We start from the raw sequence: 18,651 nt of genomic DNA, 5'->3' as shown, positions 1-18,651 counted from the left end.
CCAACATGTGCTGTGATTTTTGCTGGAATTCAACCAAAAAGATGAAAAAGCTGCCCTCCCACCTCCAGCCCTTTGATCTTAACAATAAATCTTGAAAACTTTAGTGGTGATTAGGAAAGCAAACACTGTCCCTTCCTGTAGGGCAGGCAGGAGTTTGTTCTGCCCAAGCACTGGGCCTTGCAGGGGTTAAGTTGCCATTTATCTTTGGGGGAGGAAAGGAAAATCTCTCCCAAGTAATTAAGTGAAGATGCTGATGCTAATGAAGGGGCTTTCAAGGCCGGGACTGGTGGAGGGTGATGGGAATCCCCTGTTGAATCAATGACATTACGGCCTTAGGAGTGATTCCGCAATTATTAGGCTGAAATGATGTTGAACATGAAGTTAATCCTGTTATCTCTCAGATATTGAGCAAACTGTGTGCTCTGGATAACTCTGTAATGGGATTATAGGAGTCAGTGTGGCACCCTTGGCACTCCCTATCTGTCCAGGGCTCTTGCTTATTTTCCTGGTCAGGATAATGTATTGTTTGGGCTTCCTAGAGTTAATTTTGGGAGGCGGTGTCTGGGGCAGTGTTTTCCAGCTCTTTTTTTAACAAATTAATTTGATAATGAACACCCTGTTGCCTCCTGAAGCCGTTCACTCCTGCACTGGGAAGATCCCTTGAGCCCATCCCTAAATAAATGTTTAGGAAAAGAACTGAAGAACAAGGACAAGTTTAAAAGGAGACTTCCCTGCGTCACACCTTCCTGGCATCAAGGATCTGCCGTTGAGTGAGTTCCTGTGGCTGAGACACAGTTCTGGGCCATCATATTTGCAGAGAATAATCAGCTCTGGTTTTGAAAGTCCCGTTTTGCATCCGTGATTGCCTGTGGTGATTTGTTCTAAACAAAAGTAGCTGGTGGGAGGGGGGAGTTTAAAAGGGATTATCTCGAGCTTGTTTTGAAGCAGTGGGGGGAAAAAATTACAAGTTAACCAGTGTCAGGAAAACCCAGGAACCAAAATGATCATGTAGGGAGGAGAGAGAAGAGCCATAATGCGTGTTCAGGCACTGGCTGGTGGTCAGTGCAGATGGGTTTGTTTTCCTGTTGGGCACAGGCCTCCAGGTTGGAGTGGCCTGACTTCCAGGCAGGGTTTGGATGAGCTGGAACAGCGACTTTCTTGCTGCCAGGTCAAAGCTACGACGGGTGGTTGCAGCGGGACAAAACACACAGTGACTTCAGACAACCACATGCAGTGGAGAGGTGAAGCCCCCCACCCCAGTGAGAACTAGAATTTGGGTTTCAAAGTCATGGAAAACTTTTTTTTTTTTCCTCTCCTCTGCTCAATTACCACTAAACCAGGCCTCTTGCTTTCAGCATCACTATAGAAGTGATTTCTACAACACCCACTAAAGGAGCAGATGTTTTTGTGCCAAGCCAGAAATTTCCATAAATATGGGAAAGTTCCGTTATTAAATGGTCAGTCAGCTTTTAGTTTCCAAGCTTTGATTCTTTTTGTTTTAGACACTGATCTCGTAAAAAAACTGCCGATTTTTTGGTGAGCTTTTATTATTATTTTTTTCCCTGTTCCCTTGAGGAAGCTGTGGATTGTTTTGGAAGCTCCAAGGAGCTCATTTCCAGCAGAAATGGGCTTTGGGGTTGTTAATGACTCTGTGTCTGGGCTGCCTTTAAGAAAGCAGTGTGAGAACATGGGGGCTGATGTAGCCAAGGGGCCACCTGGGATTTTTAGGCCCAGTTTAAGTGCCCAGGGGCCAGCCAGCCCTACTGATGATAAGGGGATGGATATTTAGATGTCATCCCTGTAACCTGTAATTCCAGGGAGCTTGAGGGAAGCCCTGGGGTAATCCTCACACCCAGGGAGTTGGTGCCTTCCATGAGCTTTTTGAGATGGGAATCCAGCACCAGAGCAAACTCCTGATTTCAAATCTGAAGTGCACAGAGGAATGGCTTAATATTTATGTTTATACACCCTATTTCTGTACACCATATTTGTTCTCCAAGGCATCCTTGCTATAACTAATCTTGAAGAGTCCTCTTACTGGAGCCATGGATTTCAACTTTCCTTCATGGACTTTTGAACATGGTCTGATAGAGGAGGCACAGACCTCTCGTAAATAAAGGGATCTGAGTGTTTTCCACTGTTTTTCTCAGTGGCTTCTCTTTGAACTTCTTGTAGATCTTGCTTGTTCTTCCTGCAAGCTGAAAACCTCTGAACTTGAGTTTTGCTGTCTGGTATGTTCTAGATCTCGAGCAGGGAGAGCTTGAGGAGTTTGTGCTGATATTCTTCTGTTAAATCTTTGTCCCTAATCAGCAGCATACCCTCTTTGAGAGTTGGGAAGTGTGTGCTGTACCTTCACAGGGCCATGGGGTGCAGAGTGGAGCTCCCTGGGTGCCATCACATCATCCTCTGATCCCAGCCTCTGTCTCAAGGTGTTTAATTCAGGTGTGAGGCTCCCCAAAGGCTGCCCTGGGCAGGAGTGGGTTGTATCCTGCTCTGCCCCTCTGTCCTGGGGGTTCTGTGCATCCAGGTGAAGGTGGGACTGCAGCTCCCACCAGGCTGGCTGGGAGCTTGTTTGCTGACATCCTTGAAATAGCCGTGTGCTGGAACTCTTATGCTGCAGAATTTGTCTGGGAGGGTGAGTAAATATTTGAGGAGCTCACCCTCCCCAAGCTCAGGGCTCTTCAGCGGGGGGTTTGAGCTGCTGCTTCAAAGCCCTGCCAAGTGGGACGAGAGGGAAGTGTCGAGTGTCTCAGAACCCTTTTTTTGTGGCTGCTGTTTTGGTGTGGTCACTGCTGGTGCTCTACAGGTGCAGGAGGAAGGGAATGAGGTGAAATCATGTGAAATGGGGAATCTGGGAATGTGCGAAGGGCCGTGTGTGCAAGAGGGGGAGCAGCTCAGGGAGAAACAGCTTCCTCCGAGGTTAGATCAGCTGTTGGTGTTATCTCATCTCTTGACATTTCCTTTAATTATATGAAACAACCTTGACACCGTAAACAATTCCCATGGCATTGTCTCTGCACTTGTGAGTCAGAGTGATGTGTAAACAGCACTTGGTTTGGGGGACCCGGGGTCTGTGTGGCCCGGGACACATTTGTCACATCTGATTTTTGTGCCCTGGCTCTTGGTGCCACCGTCTTGTTTTCCCAAGGCATTTGGTGCTGGCACAAAACAGGAGCATCTGGGCTGGGATTTCAGGACCATCCTAAGGGGGGTGCTCTCCTTTTGCTTTTCCTTTGTGCCTCCATAAAAGTTCCAAAGGTGTAAGGGGGGGGGGGAAGGGCTGTTTCACAACACAACCCCTTTAAATCACGTTACCAGCAGTCATTTACTCCTGTTTCTGTTTTCAGCCTCGCTGCTGTTCAGAGACACCTCAGTGGTTGAGCAAGAGTCAATATTTGAGGAGTTGAGGTTGAGGTTCACTCACTGTCTTGCTGATGGTTCTTGTCTGGGTGTGACCCATGGTCTGGCCCTGCCACTGTTTAGGGTGGCCCGTGGTAAATCTATGAAACATCACTTGGCCAGATGCACTTCCTAAGTGTTATCTTGTTCCTGAAATAGAGAATAAAGCCTGTATCAACATGAATCACAAAGTTGATAAACTGGAATGGTTCCTCTTCGAGTCGTCTTCGTGTATTGGGCAAATATTTATCCACATTGTTTCCAAAGGCATATTTGTGCAATAGAAGGAGGTCAGACCTGTAATTACCTGTTAGATTTACTCTGGCAGAAATGGCTTGTAAAAACACAGTACGTTTGAAAGGAAGCTTTTAAACCTCCTCTCTGTGTGTGAACCTGAAGCTGTGGTTTAAAATTTCAGATTTTATGAGAGCTTTCAGTTGCAAAAAGTATTTTCCTTGCCGAATTAAAGTGCTTCAACCCAAACTGATCCGCAGTTTCTTTTAATTCCATGAGCTGTGGCAGGGAATTTGGGTTTCTCTTCCAGCTGTATCTGCTGGAGATGATCAGAAGCTGGGGTTGTGTGCCAGACTTGCCTTGCATTTTAATCAGGAGCTTCTAGTCTGGTCAATAATTAAAGCCGAGCAGGTGCGGTGGGGAAGTTGGGTGTTCCCCAAAAACTAAACCAAGGCGCTTTTGTTGGTCTCCCTGGGCAGAGCCAAGCGAGTGAGGGGCGGTGGGATGCCCTGGCACTGCCTGGCTTGTGCAGTAACTTGGAAAAAATGTAGTTCAGACTGGAGAGCTGTAGGTGTTGAAGGGTGATTTGAATTACTGGTGTGGCGTGGCTGCTGCGAGTCCGTTGGGGCGGCAGAGCAGGGATGTTTTGCTGCAGTTTCAGCTCTGGGTACGAAGAGCGAACGCGCTCGCTGAGAGATTTTTGTGAAATGCTAAAAAGAGGAAATGACTTTTACAGAGAAATCTTGCTGCCTTTCTTTTCGGTTGGTGTGTGGGCAGAGAGGCTTGCAGCTGATTTCTTGGAGGATTAGAGGTAGGAAGAGAAATTGGGGATGAGGGTTTTAATGGATCAGAGCCTGTGAACCGTGACCTACACATTGCAGATTAACTTACAGAGTTACAGTGCTACCCCTCTGGGTTAACTTCAATTTAATCTGATTTTAGAGGTTTAATATTTAGGGATGTTCTTGCTGTTAACTTGCACTCTCCAGCGCTGGGCTTAACAGAGTTTGTCCCACTGGTCTTATAGGTGGCATAGATGGACTTACCTCTGCTGAAAGACTCGATTCTTTCGGATAATGCCTGCATAAAGCTGTAAAATCTGGTGAGTTAGGTGTGTCCTGGAAGGCAGTTTGTGGTGGCCACTCACTCGGGAAGAGCTCTGTGTGCTGTGCTGGGCCAGCCCTGAGAGCACGTGCTGGGCAGTGCTTTGGAAGGACGGGAATGTATTTTTAGTTTGTGCAAAGCTCTGTTAGTTTGGTCGCTCTTCATCTCCCTGTTTGGCAATGGGAAGCCTCAGGTGATGTCAGCTTTTTGGGTTCTTCTCTGAGTTTTTGCTGCAGGAGAGGGTTAAACAGGAGTTGAGCTAAAATGCCATTCCTGTTTCTTCTCTAAACAAGGCAATAATTAATGTAATTTTCTCCTCTGTGTTTTTGTTTTATGTGCTCCTAATAATATAGCTGGAAGTGGCAGATGGGTATCCTGCCTCCGAGTGCTTCGCTGTTGGGAATATGCTGATGCTTTGCTGGAATGTCTCCTATATCTGTGCTCCCTTTGGCTTCTGACCAGAGCTTCTCTTTAATGCTGCTTCAAGGTGCTCCAAAAAGTCGTTTGTCAGCTTTGGAGGTTCCCTTGCCTGGAGATGGCAAAGCCATGAATCACCGTGGTGATGGAGTTAGCCAAGATGTGACTGAATCTTTAATTTTGTCAGGGTTGCATTCCTTAGCATTCCCTCCCTAGTAAACAAGAAAATACGTGGCCTGTGTTGTAATTGCAGTGAGTGGTGAGGAGGCATCAACGTTTCCAGTACTGGCTGAAATCAGCTTCCATTGGAAGTTGTGCTTCCACTGGAAAACAAGGCTGGGGGGTTATTTTGGCCTTAAGCTCCTCTGGGCCCAAAGACCAGTTTAATTCACTATTTTTTTTAGCCCGTTCCTTGTGACAGTGAAGCAATTCCTTGTGATCTGTGACCAAGGGGCTTTCCAGGAGCAAAACGGCCTCACCTTCCCAAAGGTGGGGCTGGAAGTGCTGTCAGCCAGCTCCTTGGAGAGCAGTGCCCTTCCTCCAGCTGTGCCCCATCCCAGCCAACATCTGGGCTGCTGTGGGACGTGGGCTGCTCACCTTCCCCGCCACCAGCACGTGGGTGGTGGCTCCTGGCGCCCTGGATCCGCTGCCCTTTGCTGTCTGGGATGGAGCACCGTGCTGACTAACTGGTGGGGACAAGGGGCCTGGAATGCTCTGGGAAATAGGAGTTTCCCTTCTTGGAAATGTCACAGGAAGCGTGGAGGAAATCATGTGCCGTAGGAGCGGTTACCTCACATTTCTGTCTCATCCAAACCCAGTGCCCTTTCCATCGGAGTCCGCGGGGCCTGAACAATGCGGTGCCAGCTGCCTTATAAATAACCCATTTTCCACTTCCACACCGGCTTTTCATTCCGTGTGAGGGGAAAGGAAGAGCGTCACGTTGTGTTGGTTTGTGCCCTTTCAGGGGGGACATGTTACTGATTCCCTGTGCTCTGTTTTAGAGTCAGAGCAGAGCCCACAAATGGTCATTGCTGTGGCCACCCAGCGCTGGTACGTGTGTGTATATAATATTTCTTCATCTGTATTCTTGTTCTGCCAAAGCTGAACACAAAAACTGTGGTGAAACCAAGCTGATCAGAGGGATGGAGCAGCTCTGCTGTGAGGAAACACTGAGAGAATTGGGATTGTTCATCCTGGAGAAGAGAAGGCTCCCAGGGTGACCTAATTGTGGCCCCCCAGTGCCTGAAGGGAGCTCCAAGAAAGATGGAGAGGGACTGTTGACGAGGGGGAATGGCTTCAGGCTGACAGGGCAGGGTTAGATGAGATATTGGGAAGAAATTCCTGCCTCTGAGAGTGGTGAGGGAATAGAATGGATTTCCCGGAGGAGCTGTGGGTGCCTCACCCCTGGAAGTGCCCAAGGCCAGGTTGGACGGGGCGTGGAGCAACCTGGGCTAGTGGAAGGTGTCCCTGCCCATGGCAAGGGGGTGGAAAAGGATGAGCTTTAATGTCCCTTCCACCTCAAACCATTCTGTGAAATGCATTTCTATGGGATATTGCCCTGGGGTCCTTCCTCCTGGTGAGGTGATCCCTGTGTGGGAATTCCAGGTGAATGCAAGGAAAGAGCCTGGAACACCCTGTAGCTCCTGCTGACTCTGGCGATGGGGCTCTGAGGGAAAACACCCCAGCACCACTGGTATTAAATATCCAGCTCCGTGTGCAGGGGTTGGGATGATGCTTGGGAGTGCTTTTTAATGTTCCTGTGGCTGAATCATGGAACACCGAGGGCTGAGTCACCGCGGGTGAATGCGGCGCTTCACGTCGGGGTGAGCCCCAAATGGCAGCAACACCGGCTTCGTTAGAGGAGCTAATATTGGGCTCATTATGGGCTTCGTTACATTTTGAAGGCAAACAATCCAGGAGAGTTCCTTTTGCAGTGTATATAAGCAGATTATTAGCGTGGGAATGCCAGGGGTTTAATGGGATGCTGGGCTGGAGAGGAAATGAAACTTCGGGTGTACCCCAGGTTTTGGGTGTTTATTGCCTGTCCTGTTTTGTCTTAGCCATCTGACTGTCCTGAAATCCAATAAAATTCATGTCATTGGGGTTTTTTGCTTGCTATATTTTAGAAAAAAATGCTGAAGGGACAGTCAGCTGTTTCCCTTTTTGCTTTCCTTTAGAAAGCTCTTTGCAATTCCGAGCTTTTCCTCTGATAAAGGTCTTCCTCTGTCCCTGAGGAGCAAAAGATTTGCTCTGGTTTCTTCTGGTTGCTGTTCAGCCAAATCAGATGCCCCTTCTCATTATTATGGCAATTTTGGACATTTATTGCTCCTCCTTGCCTTGAAATGTTGGGTTTCCTTTATCCTGGGTGTCCAGTTGGATAAGGACAGGTTGCTTTGTTCCGTGTTTTCCCCCAGCAGTGAAGCAAAGCACTCTGGAAGCAGAGGGTTCCTTGGGAGCAGAGCTGCTCTCGCCCTCTGTCCTCGGGCTACAGTTGAGGCAGGAACATTTTTTGGTGGTGTTGTGTCTGCTGGGGCAGAGTTTGCACCTCTCCTTCCAGAGGTGGAGCTGAAGGATGGACTGGCAGGTTTTTCTGGCCAGGAGTTCCACCTTGAAAATAACGATGCTGGTGACACTTTTGGATTTGCGCTGTTTTGTGCACTTTATCAGCTCTCTTCTGGTGGGGTTTTGTTCTCTCTCCCCCAAAGAGGAGAGAGTTGTGGCTGATACTCCTGAAGGATGCAGGAAGTCCAAGCCAGATGTGATATGAAATGCAGATTTGTATGTCTGTATTCATTGAGCACCACAGCCCTGAGTTGGAGAAGGAAATATTAATACTTCTGGTACAACCTTTGCCAAATAATCCTGTTCCTCTCTTTGTGGTTGTCTTTTAAGGTCTGATGAAGGATAGAGAAACAGAGAGGGACTTTATTTCACAGCCTGGTGAGTTCCTGTGTGGAACCAGAGCCTTGAGTAACTGTTGTGCATCCCTTGAACTGCAACCACTGTGACTTTAATGCATTTAAATAAATCTTCTATTGAAATTTAAGCTGATGTTTCATGTCTTACTGATGTAGAAGTTAAGGGTCAGAGATAGGATTGTGCTCCTGTGCTTGAACAGCCTACCACGTGTCATCTGTTCCACAGCAGAGCTTTGTGCCCTCTGAATTCACAGCAAATGCCTTATAAAATGCAATGCCTTTAATTCCTTGGAAGCCAAGCAGGTTCTAGATGCAGCGTTCTGTAGCATTCCCAGCTGTAGGGATGTTTTTTTCCAGACCTCCTTCCAAGCTGGAGCAACTGATTTACAGACTTGGAGAAATCTTCCCGCCTCTACCTCTGACCTTTGTGGGTCTCCCTGCCAGATGGCAGCGAATTTAAATGGCTTTTAAATGGCTTTTTCTTTGTCTCAAAGCAAAAAGTCTTCAGTGAGGTGGAGCATTCCCGGGAATGCTCACAGTGGAGATCAAAAGTGCTTGGAAGGGTGGCTGTGGCTGAGCAGACAGAAACACGGCAGGGAGATGTCCGTGGTGGGAGGTGGAGAGGAGCAACACTTCCAGGAATGTCCGTATTCCCTGTGGGAGGGAGGACAGTGCTATTTGCCGTCCGCCTCCGTGGGTCTGCTGATCCCCCTGCTCCTCCACCTGCTCCTGCTGTCCATGGGATGGGGGATGTCCTCTGCAGCAGGGATTGAGGACAAGCAGGATGCAGGTGGAGAAGGTGCACGAGTGTCCTCCTTCCTCCCACGCTTTTGCAGCTCTGCTGTGGAAGAGGAGGGGTTTTGCAAGGTGCCTGTGGAGCTATTTGGTGTGTTAGTGGGGGAGCCAAGAGCACCAGGACTCCCAGGTGAGGTGTTACCAGATTTCAGAGCTGCCCCTTGACCTGTTCTGGGGGTTGTTCCTGCAGCGCTGCCTCTCCCCATCCGTGGGGCTGGAACGGTGATCCCTTGGTGTTTGCTCTGGGCAATGAGCAGCATTGACTGTTCCCACCTGCACCAGCCCAAATCAGCATCTTGGATCTTGTTGTTTCCCAGAATAGAAGGTTTTCCTGTTGGGATTGCTCCCTGGGTTGATATTGAAGTCCTGCTCCTGCTGCCCCAACAAGGACAGGGACACCAAGGGCTGCAGCAAATCCTGGTGTGGTTAAACCTGCTTTTTCCTACAGTGGGAAGGAGCCAACCTGGATGTGTCACATGGGATCAGATTCCTGGTTTTAATCCCTTTTATGCTGCAGCAAATTCTGTATATTTTTGAAAATTGTTTTTCCTTCCCCCCCCCCCCCCCCGACTTAAGATTGATAGTGGGGTGTGCAGGGAAATGAGTTGTAAATTCACAGAAGTCTTAACCCAAATTTCAGTGACAAATTAAAGGTTCCAAGTGGACACATTTAAACTCTGGAGAGCTTTGTTATTGTGATGTAAATGCTGAGGGGGATGTTTGTTTTCTGTTCGTGTGTCACAGCTTGATGGTTAAAGTAACAAACTCTTACTTTCCTTGTTAAATTTAAATTTCCCTTTGTTAAATTTAAATTAAACAAGGAGCCACTGCTGCCTGCTTCCTGGTAGCTTTAGTGGAGAGGGGAATTGCTATGAAATTGTACTTTTATTATCCATCTGGCAAGATGCATATCAGCTCGGGCACTTTAAAATTCCCTTTGCTCTGGGATAGTGCAGCTCCCAAAGCACTTAGAGCACCGGCTGTGTCATCCCTTGTATTTAGAGGGCTCAGGTGGGGTGTTCCCTCTTTGATCCCGTTTTGGGAGGTGAAACCCCTCGGTTGTTGGATTCTCCTTGAGGAAAACACCCCGCTCTCCTCTCTCCTCGCTAAACTCGAGCGAGGGGTGTTGATAATTTGGATTATGCAGCTAAGTGGCTGGAGCGTGGCTGGCTGTCTCCTCCCCTTCCTGAGCTTCGGCCCTAGCCAGCTCGGCTCTGGAATGACAGGCATTCCTGCGTGAAGGGAGCTGGCACAGACACCTATTTATGAGCCTGGAGTGCCCGGCCATGGGGTCCGGAGAGAGCCGGGGCCGTGCCGGACCATCCCGCACCGGAGCCGTGGCCTGAGCGCCGGGAGCCGCCTCGCTCGCCGGGCTCCTTCCCAGCCTACGGCGTGGATTTATCGTTTTAAAGGACTGAAGCGCTCCCAGGGTAGAGTTTTCCTCTCGCTCTGTCTCTCTCTCTCTTTCTCCCCTCCCGCCTCTTTCCCCGGGAGCTGCTCAGGACAGGATCCCATGGGGCAGCCGCACTTCTCCAGACCGGTCAATCCAGCTGCTCCCGGTGAGTAATGGAGGGAATGCGGGGCTGCGGCGGGGCAGGAGCGCAGGTGAAACGGAGGAGTCGGGAGGAGTGGAATGCGGGGCTTGTGTAACCTGTGCCCAGCCAGGGAGAGAAACCCAGAGAGAAATAACTCCATTTCCTGCCTTTCTCCTGCTCGTGGCACATGCAACGTGTTCCCTGATCCCCGGGCAGACTCTGGGACGCTGTTATTAGGGGTAGCCTCTGCCTGGCAGGGATTCAGGGATACCACTTCTGCAAAGCACTTGGACAGCAGTAAAATTCATCTGCGTGGGGCAGGAGCCAGCCCTGATAGTGATCCCGGACCAAAGGCACCCACAGTTGCCTCCTTGGGTGCGATGTCACCTAGTTTTGGGGGCAGCTGTTGCAGCTTTGGGGGGAAGAAGGGCTTGGCAACCATCTCCCTGCTTGTTTTCCTTCTCCACTGCGAGGTATCTCAGTAACAGACAGCCTGGAGCAAACATAAGTGTGTTAAGCCCTGGAAGCAGCTCCACTTCCCGGACACAGTGTTATTCCAGGTCTGTCATGAGTGCTTTTCCCAGCACTGGCAGTGAGGAGACTTTGCCCATCCCGCTGTTCCCATTTCTCTCACCCCAACTTGCTGTCACCTGGCTGGGCTGAGTCATTCACTCTCATCTGTAATGTTGGATAATCGGATTTTTCTTTTTAGAGAAACATATTCAGCATTGGCACAAAGCTGCCCCAGATACCCATTATTTTTTTTCATTCTTTTAAACTTCTCTAACTTCGAACCTACCTGGTATTTTCAGGGCTCAGATCAAACCAGTGATTCTCTTCCCCACCGCCAGTTCACCCCAACAGTCTTGTTCGAGAGCTGCTAAAAATAAAGTGATAGAGAGAGACAGAGAGTGGAAGGGAGACATAAAACTTCGGTTGTCTTCATACTGTCAGTGCAGATTAACAGCATCTTCTTCTTGGATTTATTCAGTTAGAAGCCAGCCTGGCCAGTCTTGGGCTTTTCTCTCATCAAGCACCAGTAACAGTGATAATTTCCAGGGGAGTGGGCTCTTGGTGTAATGATATTGTGCTCTGCCAGCAGACCTGGTGTTTTCTCAACTGGCCATTTGCTCTCTGAAGTCTTTTTTTTTTTTTTTTCTTTTTTCTTGTGGCCCAGCTCTCACAGTTCCTACTGATTAAATGGTGAACGTGAGGACGTGGTTCTTGCATTAACTGTGGCAGGATGCTGTTAAAAAGAGTCCTCTGAAGATTATGGTGATTAGAAAAGGACAAAACACAGGGAAGCCGAGGGCTGGGACTGTTCGGGGCTGTTTTGTGACCACAGCCTTTTATTGCTTTAAGGTCAGGATTCACGTCTTCCCTGGACCATTCAGGAAACGCACATCGAGTTTTTAAAGCTGTCATAGGAAGCTTGGAAACGTTTACCCCAAGTGCTTTTTTGGATACTTTTAACAGCATCTCCTTCAAAGGAGCCTTTGTTTGCTTTTTGAGTTGTAACTGTTTGCTTGGAAGCTTTTGGGATTCTCAACTGCTCTGCTGGACACGACAGAGGGGGGAAAAGGAGGGAAGCTGGGCTGCTCTCCAGGCTGTGCATCCACGCTGTGTTGGTGACAGGAGGGTTTGTGGCTCGGGGCTGTGATGGTCCTGGGGTATTCCAGGTACCCGAGGTGTGTAAGGAGCAGCCACGTTCCCAGCAAAGCTTCCTGATGCACCTCCTGGGCTCGGGTGACAGCAGAACTGCAGGGGGGGGTGTTCCTTGGGGAAACGGAGGTGATTAAGCAGAGCTGTGTTCCTGAGGGAGGGAAATAAAGGTGATTAGGCAGAGTTGCTGCCATGGCACTGAAGTGCCTCGTTTGCCCGAAGACGGAGATGCCCAGTGAGCTCCATGTGAGCAGAAACTCCTGGGATTTACGGAAATCCTGCACTAAGTCCTGTGAGAAGAGGTGGATCAGGTTCTGGGTGAACTGTGGCTTGCAGGTGGCAGGAATCTGGCCCAGGCTCATGACTTGCACACTGTGGAAAGTCTGGTTATGCAGCAAAATACAGATGTTTTCTCATTTCCTTTCTGAGGATGTCTCTTAATGAAGCTGGAATTTAGCAGCTCTTACATCTCAGAGAAGGACTGGGGCAAAGAGCCCGTTGTAGCACAGGCAGAGTGAGACACATCTTTTTGGAGTTAGACTTGGATGTCTGCAGAGATGTTCTGGGGAGAAAAGCAGCTTGTTCTCAGTCTTGTCCTAACAGCTCTGTTCTGCAGCTCTGTCCTGGGGCTCACAGACCTTTCACCCTTAAAGGATTGTGCCATTTTCCTCATGAACACTGGAAATCAGTAGTTTCCCTCCCAGGCATGTACCAGTATAATATGAACTGTCATCATCTGGGATGCAATTCTTTGATTTATTCACAGCCTTTAGCCTTGCTTTGTTGGGGTCTCTAACTCAGATCTTGAAGGGAGTTTTAGCTTGAGCAATGGTGTTAAAAACAAAACAAAACTTCTCCGTAGCCAGGCTGGCTTTTGAGGGTGTGTGGCCTGAGTTAAAACAGTTTAAAAACTCACCAGGACTGATTCTGCACTGGATCCAGGTTGGGTTTAATTCTTTAACACTGTGCATCAGAGATGCATTTCATATATATTCAGTTATATTTCACGTAACTGTTTCAGGTGTTTTCCACATGAGAGATGATCCTTAATGAAATAGATGCTTTTTGGTTATTCCTGTTGGTCCCTGAAACCCCTGCTGTGCCTTTTTCCAGGCTGGCAGCTCTTTCCTCTGTAAAATGTTTTGGGGCTTGATCCCTGAAGATGGGGATTAATTCTTTGCTAATGTGGTGGCTTTTCCTTCCCTGGGCCGTGGTGTGACCATGAAACCATGACATTTATGGGTGGGTGATCCAGCTGGGAGCTGCCTGGTGTGATGTCCTCTGTGTGTGTGTCCACGGTGTGACCACGTGTGGTGTCTTTAATTGACCCCACGGATCCTGGCTCCACCGGTTTGACCCACTGAGAGCGAGGGGTGGCAGTGAAAGCTTCGCCCTGTTTAATGGGAATGGCAGCCCCATTACTGACAGGAGCTTTGGGAACAGGTGACACATCACCACAGGCGGCGTGAGAGGCCAACTGTGGGTTTCCAGCTCCTTCCACTGAAATGGTTTCTCTGGGAGACAGAACAACCCGACTGGGGTAGCTCAACACCACAAGGAGGAGAAAAGCTTTTCCCCACCTGCAATTTAACAGCAAGATTTAAGTGTAAATGTGTCATGAGGGAAGGGTTGGAAGGACCAGCTGGCCAAGCAAACCAATGGGGAATTGCCTCCCGAGCCGCTTGGCACTGCTGGTGCTTCCTGCCTTCCTGTCTGTCCAGGCTGTGCCAACTTTGTGACGTTTCCCGGGATTATTTCAGTCTAAACATTTTGGGTTAACACAAATGTGCTGTTTAAACAGCTCAAATTCACCTGCTTGTTTGGATGGAAGGGGATCAGGGCAGTGTAAGTGTTTGGGAGGGTGGATCTGAAATGGCAGGAGGCTCTCTGGTCGGGAGGCAGCCGGGGAATTGCTCCATCCCTGGACCGGCTGGGTCCTGGGATCTCAGTGCTCCGGGCCGTGTTGAAGTTGCAGCAGATATTGTATTCTGGATTTTTCCTCAGCCAGGGCTCTGCTGAAACATTAAGCACATCATGCTGCTGTCAGGGTGGGCTCTGTGGTGCTCTCCCTGCTCCAGGGTTGCTTTTCCAAAGCGTGTGCTACTGTGACTTCCAGAAAGGTTAAACAAGGTCGTGCTTTGGCATGGGGGCACCTTAGGGACCTGCCAGTTGGGAAGCTCTTGACCTTCTAATGAGGACACTGCTGGCTTCACCCAGGCCTGTGTGACCTCATTTAACCTCTTCCATGTATTTAAAGCAGGTTTTCCAGCCTGGCACTGCGGGGAGGGTGAGGCTGGTCTCTTGGACACAGCGTTGGTGCTGAGAAAGGGCTGGGGTTGGGTGAGGGCATCCTGATGCTTCCCACCCTTCCCTCAGAGTCCTGTTCCCCTTTTTTTGGCCCCGTTTCTTTCCCCAAGCACGGCACTGCCGTTCCTTCCCGGGTTCCCAGGGCATGACTCGGATAAGGAGAAGTTTCCCCCTTGCATTGCAAAGCAGCTTAAGGACCCTCCTGTACCTTGTGGAGCAGAGCAGGAGGAGGCACAGCCTCAGCGAGGTGGATTCTCTGCCTTCACAGCCAAGAAATGTCCTCTCCGTGCCATTCCTTGGAGGTCTGAGCTGGAAACGGGCGGTGGATGGAAGGGAAGGCCCTTTTTGGAGGGGGTGTGAGCGCTATCTAACGTGAACAATCACTGAACAATGAGGTTATTTGAATACAGATCAGTAAATCTCACCTACAGCTGCCGACCCACCCGCTCATTAGCACCGAGTGTCATAATTGCTTCACAACAGAGGGCTTTAAATGTCTGTGTCCCTGTGTAATTAGGGATGGGAAAAGGAAGAGTGCAGGGCTCTCCTGTCAGCAGAACAACTGGACAAAAGGAATCCCAGCAGGGATCGAGGAGGGAATTGCTTCCTTGGCATCTTGGGATGTTCAGTAACCTGTGGAGTTTTATTCTACCAAGAGCAAAAGGATGGTTTAGGAGGAGATTTGGGCAGCTCAACGCTCCAAAGGAGTATGTGGTGTGCCTGTCTCCCCCTCTTGCCTCACTGTTTTTAGAAACATAGAACTGATTGCAAACCAGCAAACCCGAGTGTTTCTGTGTTGTTGTCCAACACTTGACACTCAGCAGGAGCCTCGGAGCAGTTGTAACACAGGCGAGGGAACAGCGAGGCAAGATCCAAGTGATCAATCTGAAGGTCGTTGTGAAACCTCCCCGTGTTCACCTGCGTGGTTGCAGCTCTGGCAGCGAAACTCCACCCCGGGATGGTATTTGCTTTGACAGCCAGACCTGGGCTGCAGGAACTGCTGGAAGAGGTTCTGCCTGGAGTAAAAATCGCATGTGGGCTCTCCCCACCCTCCCTGCTCGGGGGGTATCGTGTGTCTCCCGCAGTTTCGGCTCGTCCTTTCATGTCCCTGCTCCTCCCCGGCTGCTCCGAGGGGACCGTGGTGGGGGAATGCTGCTTGTTCTCCCTCTAATTGGAAACGGAGACATCCCAGTGTGCTGAGGGCTCTTCATTAATCCCTGGACCCGAGGGCTGAGTTTACTTTTAATAACTTCCTTTGCTTAGTGCAGCACTCTGACACCTTGGGTGGCAGCAGCACAGCAGTGACATTCCTCAGAGCAGGGGAGGGATGGATGTGAAGGCAGCGTGGTTTGACTGCCTTCAGCACTGCTCTGCTTGGAAAGGTGAGGGAAAAACGCCTCTGATGGCACTTGGGATCCGCATTCAGTGCACAGCCTGTGCCTGGCAGGCGCTCGTGCCTGCCTGGTGAAGTTTGGGAACGCTCCGTTGAACACAGTGAATACTGTTTGTTAAAATTACATGTACAACTCGAGGGCTAATGCTCTGGTCTCAGAAGAAAGTGCCTCTAAACATCCAGACAATTCCTCTGGGGTTTCTGGGAGCTGGAAATGCTTTTTTGGGTTTGTTTTTTTTTTTTTTACCTCCATTTCCACCTACCCACCCTGCAGAAAATCACAGATTGGTGCTGACATCATGTGTGTTATTTTCCACCCAATTTCTCTCCTGTTATGAAGCCAGGGTTGGGGATTTTTTTTATTATTTAAAAGCAGCTCAGATGCCAAATTAATCTTGCCTTTTCAAATAAATGTTGGCTGGCACCAGCTTCTGACTGGTTCAGAGTGAGGGGCTTTCTGTTATGGGGCTGATTTAGACAAAAATACAACCCATCAACCCCCACTGTGGGAAATCTGGAGTTCCATGAGGGAGAGGAGAGACCTGTACAGAGCTGGAAGGCTCAGGAATTTGGGGTAGAGTCTGGAATGGCTGTAAGTTAGCTTTGGAAAGGGTTTGTCAGGCTGGTTAGCACAGTGGCCCTTCCATGGCACTTGCCTTTCCACAGCCCGGAATGCTGGGCTGGCTTTCCTTCCTCCATCACTTCTCACATGACTGAGATCCTCCTGCTGAAATATTCTCTGGCTTCCCTTGGTTTTTCTTCTCTTCCCTATTTTTCAGTGATTTTCCCATTTCATGTGTGCTCAGACTGGAATATTGGGGTCCATCTGTGTTGCAGCCTGTCCCCAGGCTCCTCATGAGCCTGTGGCTGTGGCTCCCTGTGCTTGACCCTGGCTGGGATCTGAGATCTCCTGCTGGGAAGCACTGCAGGGTTGCAGGTAGAACTCCATCAAACAACTCATTTTTTTTCCCTGTTTGTTATTTTTTTCCCTGCCCTGAACGTGCTCTTCCCAGTGTGTTGACAGGAATCTATCTGCTTTTTCACATCTGGGCCCGTATCCTCAGTGGATACTTGTAGGACACAGCAGATACATTACTAGCTATGTGCAAAACAGCTTTCCCCTAAAATTCCTTCCCCAGTCTCTTGCCCTGGGGAGATGGGATTCTTGGCTGAACTTTCCACATTACCTACGGGGCTTTGTCTGTTCTGCAGGCAGGTCCTGCAGGCTTCTCCGAAGCTGACTGAGAGCTCTGTTGTTCTCCCAAACTCCACAACGTCTGACTTGGAGGCTCCAAAACAAGACCCAGGGGCACAGTTTGAACCAGGACACCCCGGCCTGCCGTGTGTGGTGTCGGGCAGGGCTGGGGGGGGTGTCTCTTTTTTTCCCCTGTAGGATTTTTTTTCCACGCAGCTCTGCGATGGATCTCGGGTGTTCCTGCCTTTAGAAGGGGTTGTGGCTCTGTAAATCCTGCCATGAGCAGGCACCAGCTGGCTTCACTTAGCTTGTGTGTGCGCTGATTTATTTTTTTGCAGGCAGGGCTGGACTGTGCTGATTGTAAGTGTTCCCTCATGTTCCATCACATACCCCCAGAACTGCAGCATCAGGATTGACAGTCCCCAGATTAGTGTTTTCGTGCTCTGGTTCTGCTTCAGAAGTGGTTTTCTTTCAGTTGGGTGTTGTGGCTTTTTCTTTTGTGTGTGTGTGTGTGTGTCCCTTCCCACCTCCGTGTCCTTCTTGTGTTGTTCTCCAGGGACTCCAGGGCAGTAGGTGGAGCAGGGGCCTGTATTGTGTCCCTTTCCTGTGGAGTTGTTGCTCTTGGCCAGCAGCTTTGCTGCCCTTATTTATAGTGGGAAAAACCCGAGAGGCTGAGCTGCAGCACATCCAGCTGCTGGAAAGGGTCTGGTGATTTTTGGGGTGTGCAGGCAGTTGTGAGTGTGGGCTTGGTGGGCTGGAAGGTGTCTGTGTTCGTGTCGTGACATGTGTCCAGCAAAAGGGGGTTGTGTTTTGTGGGCAAAGCTGTGATGCTGCAAAATCAAACTAATCTGTGGGTGAGGGAGCTGGGGGGGCTCAGCCTGGAGAAAAGGAGGCTCAGGGGGGACCTTCTGGCTCTGCAATCCCTGACAGGAGGGGGGAGCCAGGGGGGGATTCGGGCTCTGCTCCCAGGGAACAGGGACAGGAGGAGAGGAAACAGCCTCAAGCTGTGCCAGGGGAGGGTCAGGTTGGACATCAGGAGGAATTCCTTTACAAAAGGGGTTGTCAGGGACTGGAAGGAGCTGCCCAGGGAGGTGCTGGAGTCCCCACCCATGGAGGTGTCCAAGGACGTGTGTCATTCAGTGCTCTTGGCTGGGGGATCAGTCACAGGTTGGACTTGATCCTGGAGGTCTTTTCCAGCCTCATTGATTCTGGAATTGTGTAATCCTTGTCTCAGGAAGCCCCTTATGAGCTTCCCTTTGCCCTGTTAACACTGGGAGCCCCTGCCGCATCTCCCCAAGCAGATGTGAGGGTTCCACAGAGCTGTGGATGGAGTTGTGCTCCTTTCTTTGCATGAACGTGCTCTGCTGTTTCCCAGTGTGGGGTGGGCTGGTGGGAGGTGGCAGCTGTTACCTGCAGCACAGAGATAATCCTTTCTTTTTTTTCCTCCTTTATAATTCTTCATTCTTTTCCTCCTTTCCCCTGCAGCCGAGGAGGTGGATCACACCCCAGGTGATGGCGGCATGGGGGTAGATGTTGTGGAATCGGGTGACACCACACCCCCTACAAAGAGGAAAAGCAAGTTCTCAAGCTTTGGCAAGATCTTCAAACCCTGGAAGTGGAGGAAAAAGAAAAGCAGCGACAAATTTAAGGAGACTTCAGAAGGTAAAGTAATGGGGGGAGGGCTGGGTGGAC

General features: G+C 49.8%; 1 protein-coding gene across 6 annotated transcripts in view; it reads left to right on the top strand.

The window, feature by feature from the left end:
• The window catches only part of PHACTR4 (phosphatase and actin regulator 4), a 62,811-nt gene that overhangs the window by 30,557 nt on the left and 13,603 nt on the right, over positions 1-18,651 (top strand). For 4 of the 6 annotated variants that reach the window (XM_027904423.1, XM_027904422.1, XM_027904425.1 and 1 more), the window contains one exon: positions 18,445-18,621. In XM_027904423.1, the coding sequence (XP_027760224.1) occupies positions 18,445-18,621 (177 nt within the window). Of the gene's footprint in view, positions 1-10,369; positions 10,427-18,444; positions 18,622-18,651 lie in introns of those variants that run through there. The other 2 variants (XM_027904426.1, XM_027904421.1) reach the window with 1 other exon arrangement.

The sequence above is a fragment of the Empidonax traillii genome, unplaced genomic scaffold, assembly GCF_003031625.1.
Source record: "Empidonax traillii isolate 1590-97213 ecotype Southwest subspecies unplaced genomic scaffold, ASM303162v1 scaffold1059:size195157, whole genome shotgun sequence".
Taxonomy (NCBI): domain Eukaryota; kingdom Metazoa; phylum Chordata; class Aves; order Passeriformes; family Tyrannidae; genus Empidonax; species Empidonax traillii.
Note: the sequence above shows the minus strand (reverse complement) of the source record. Positions and strands in the feature narration are given on the sequence as shown.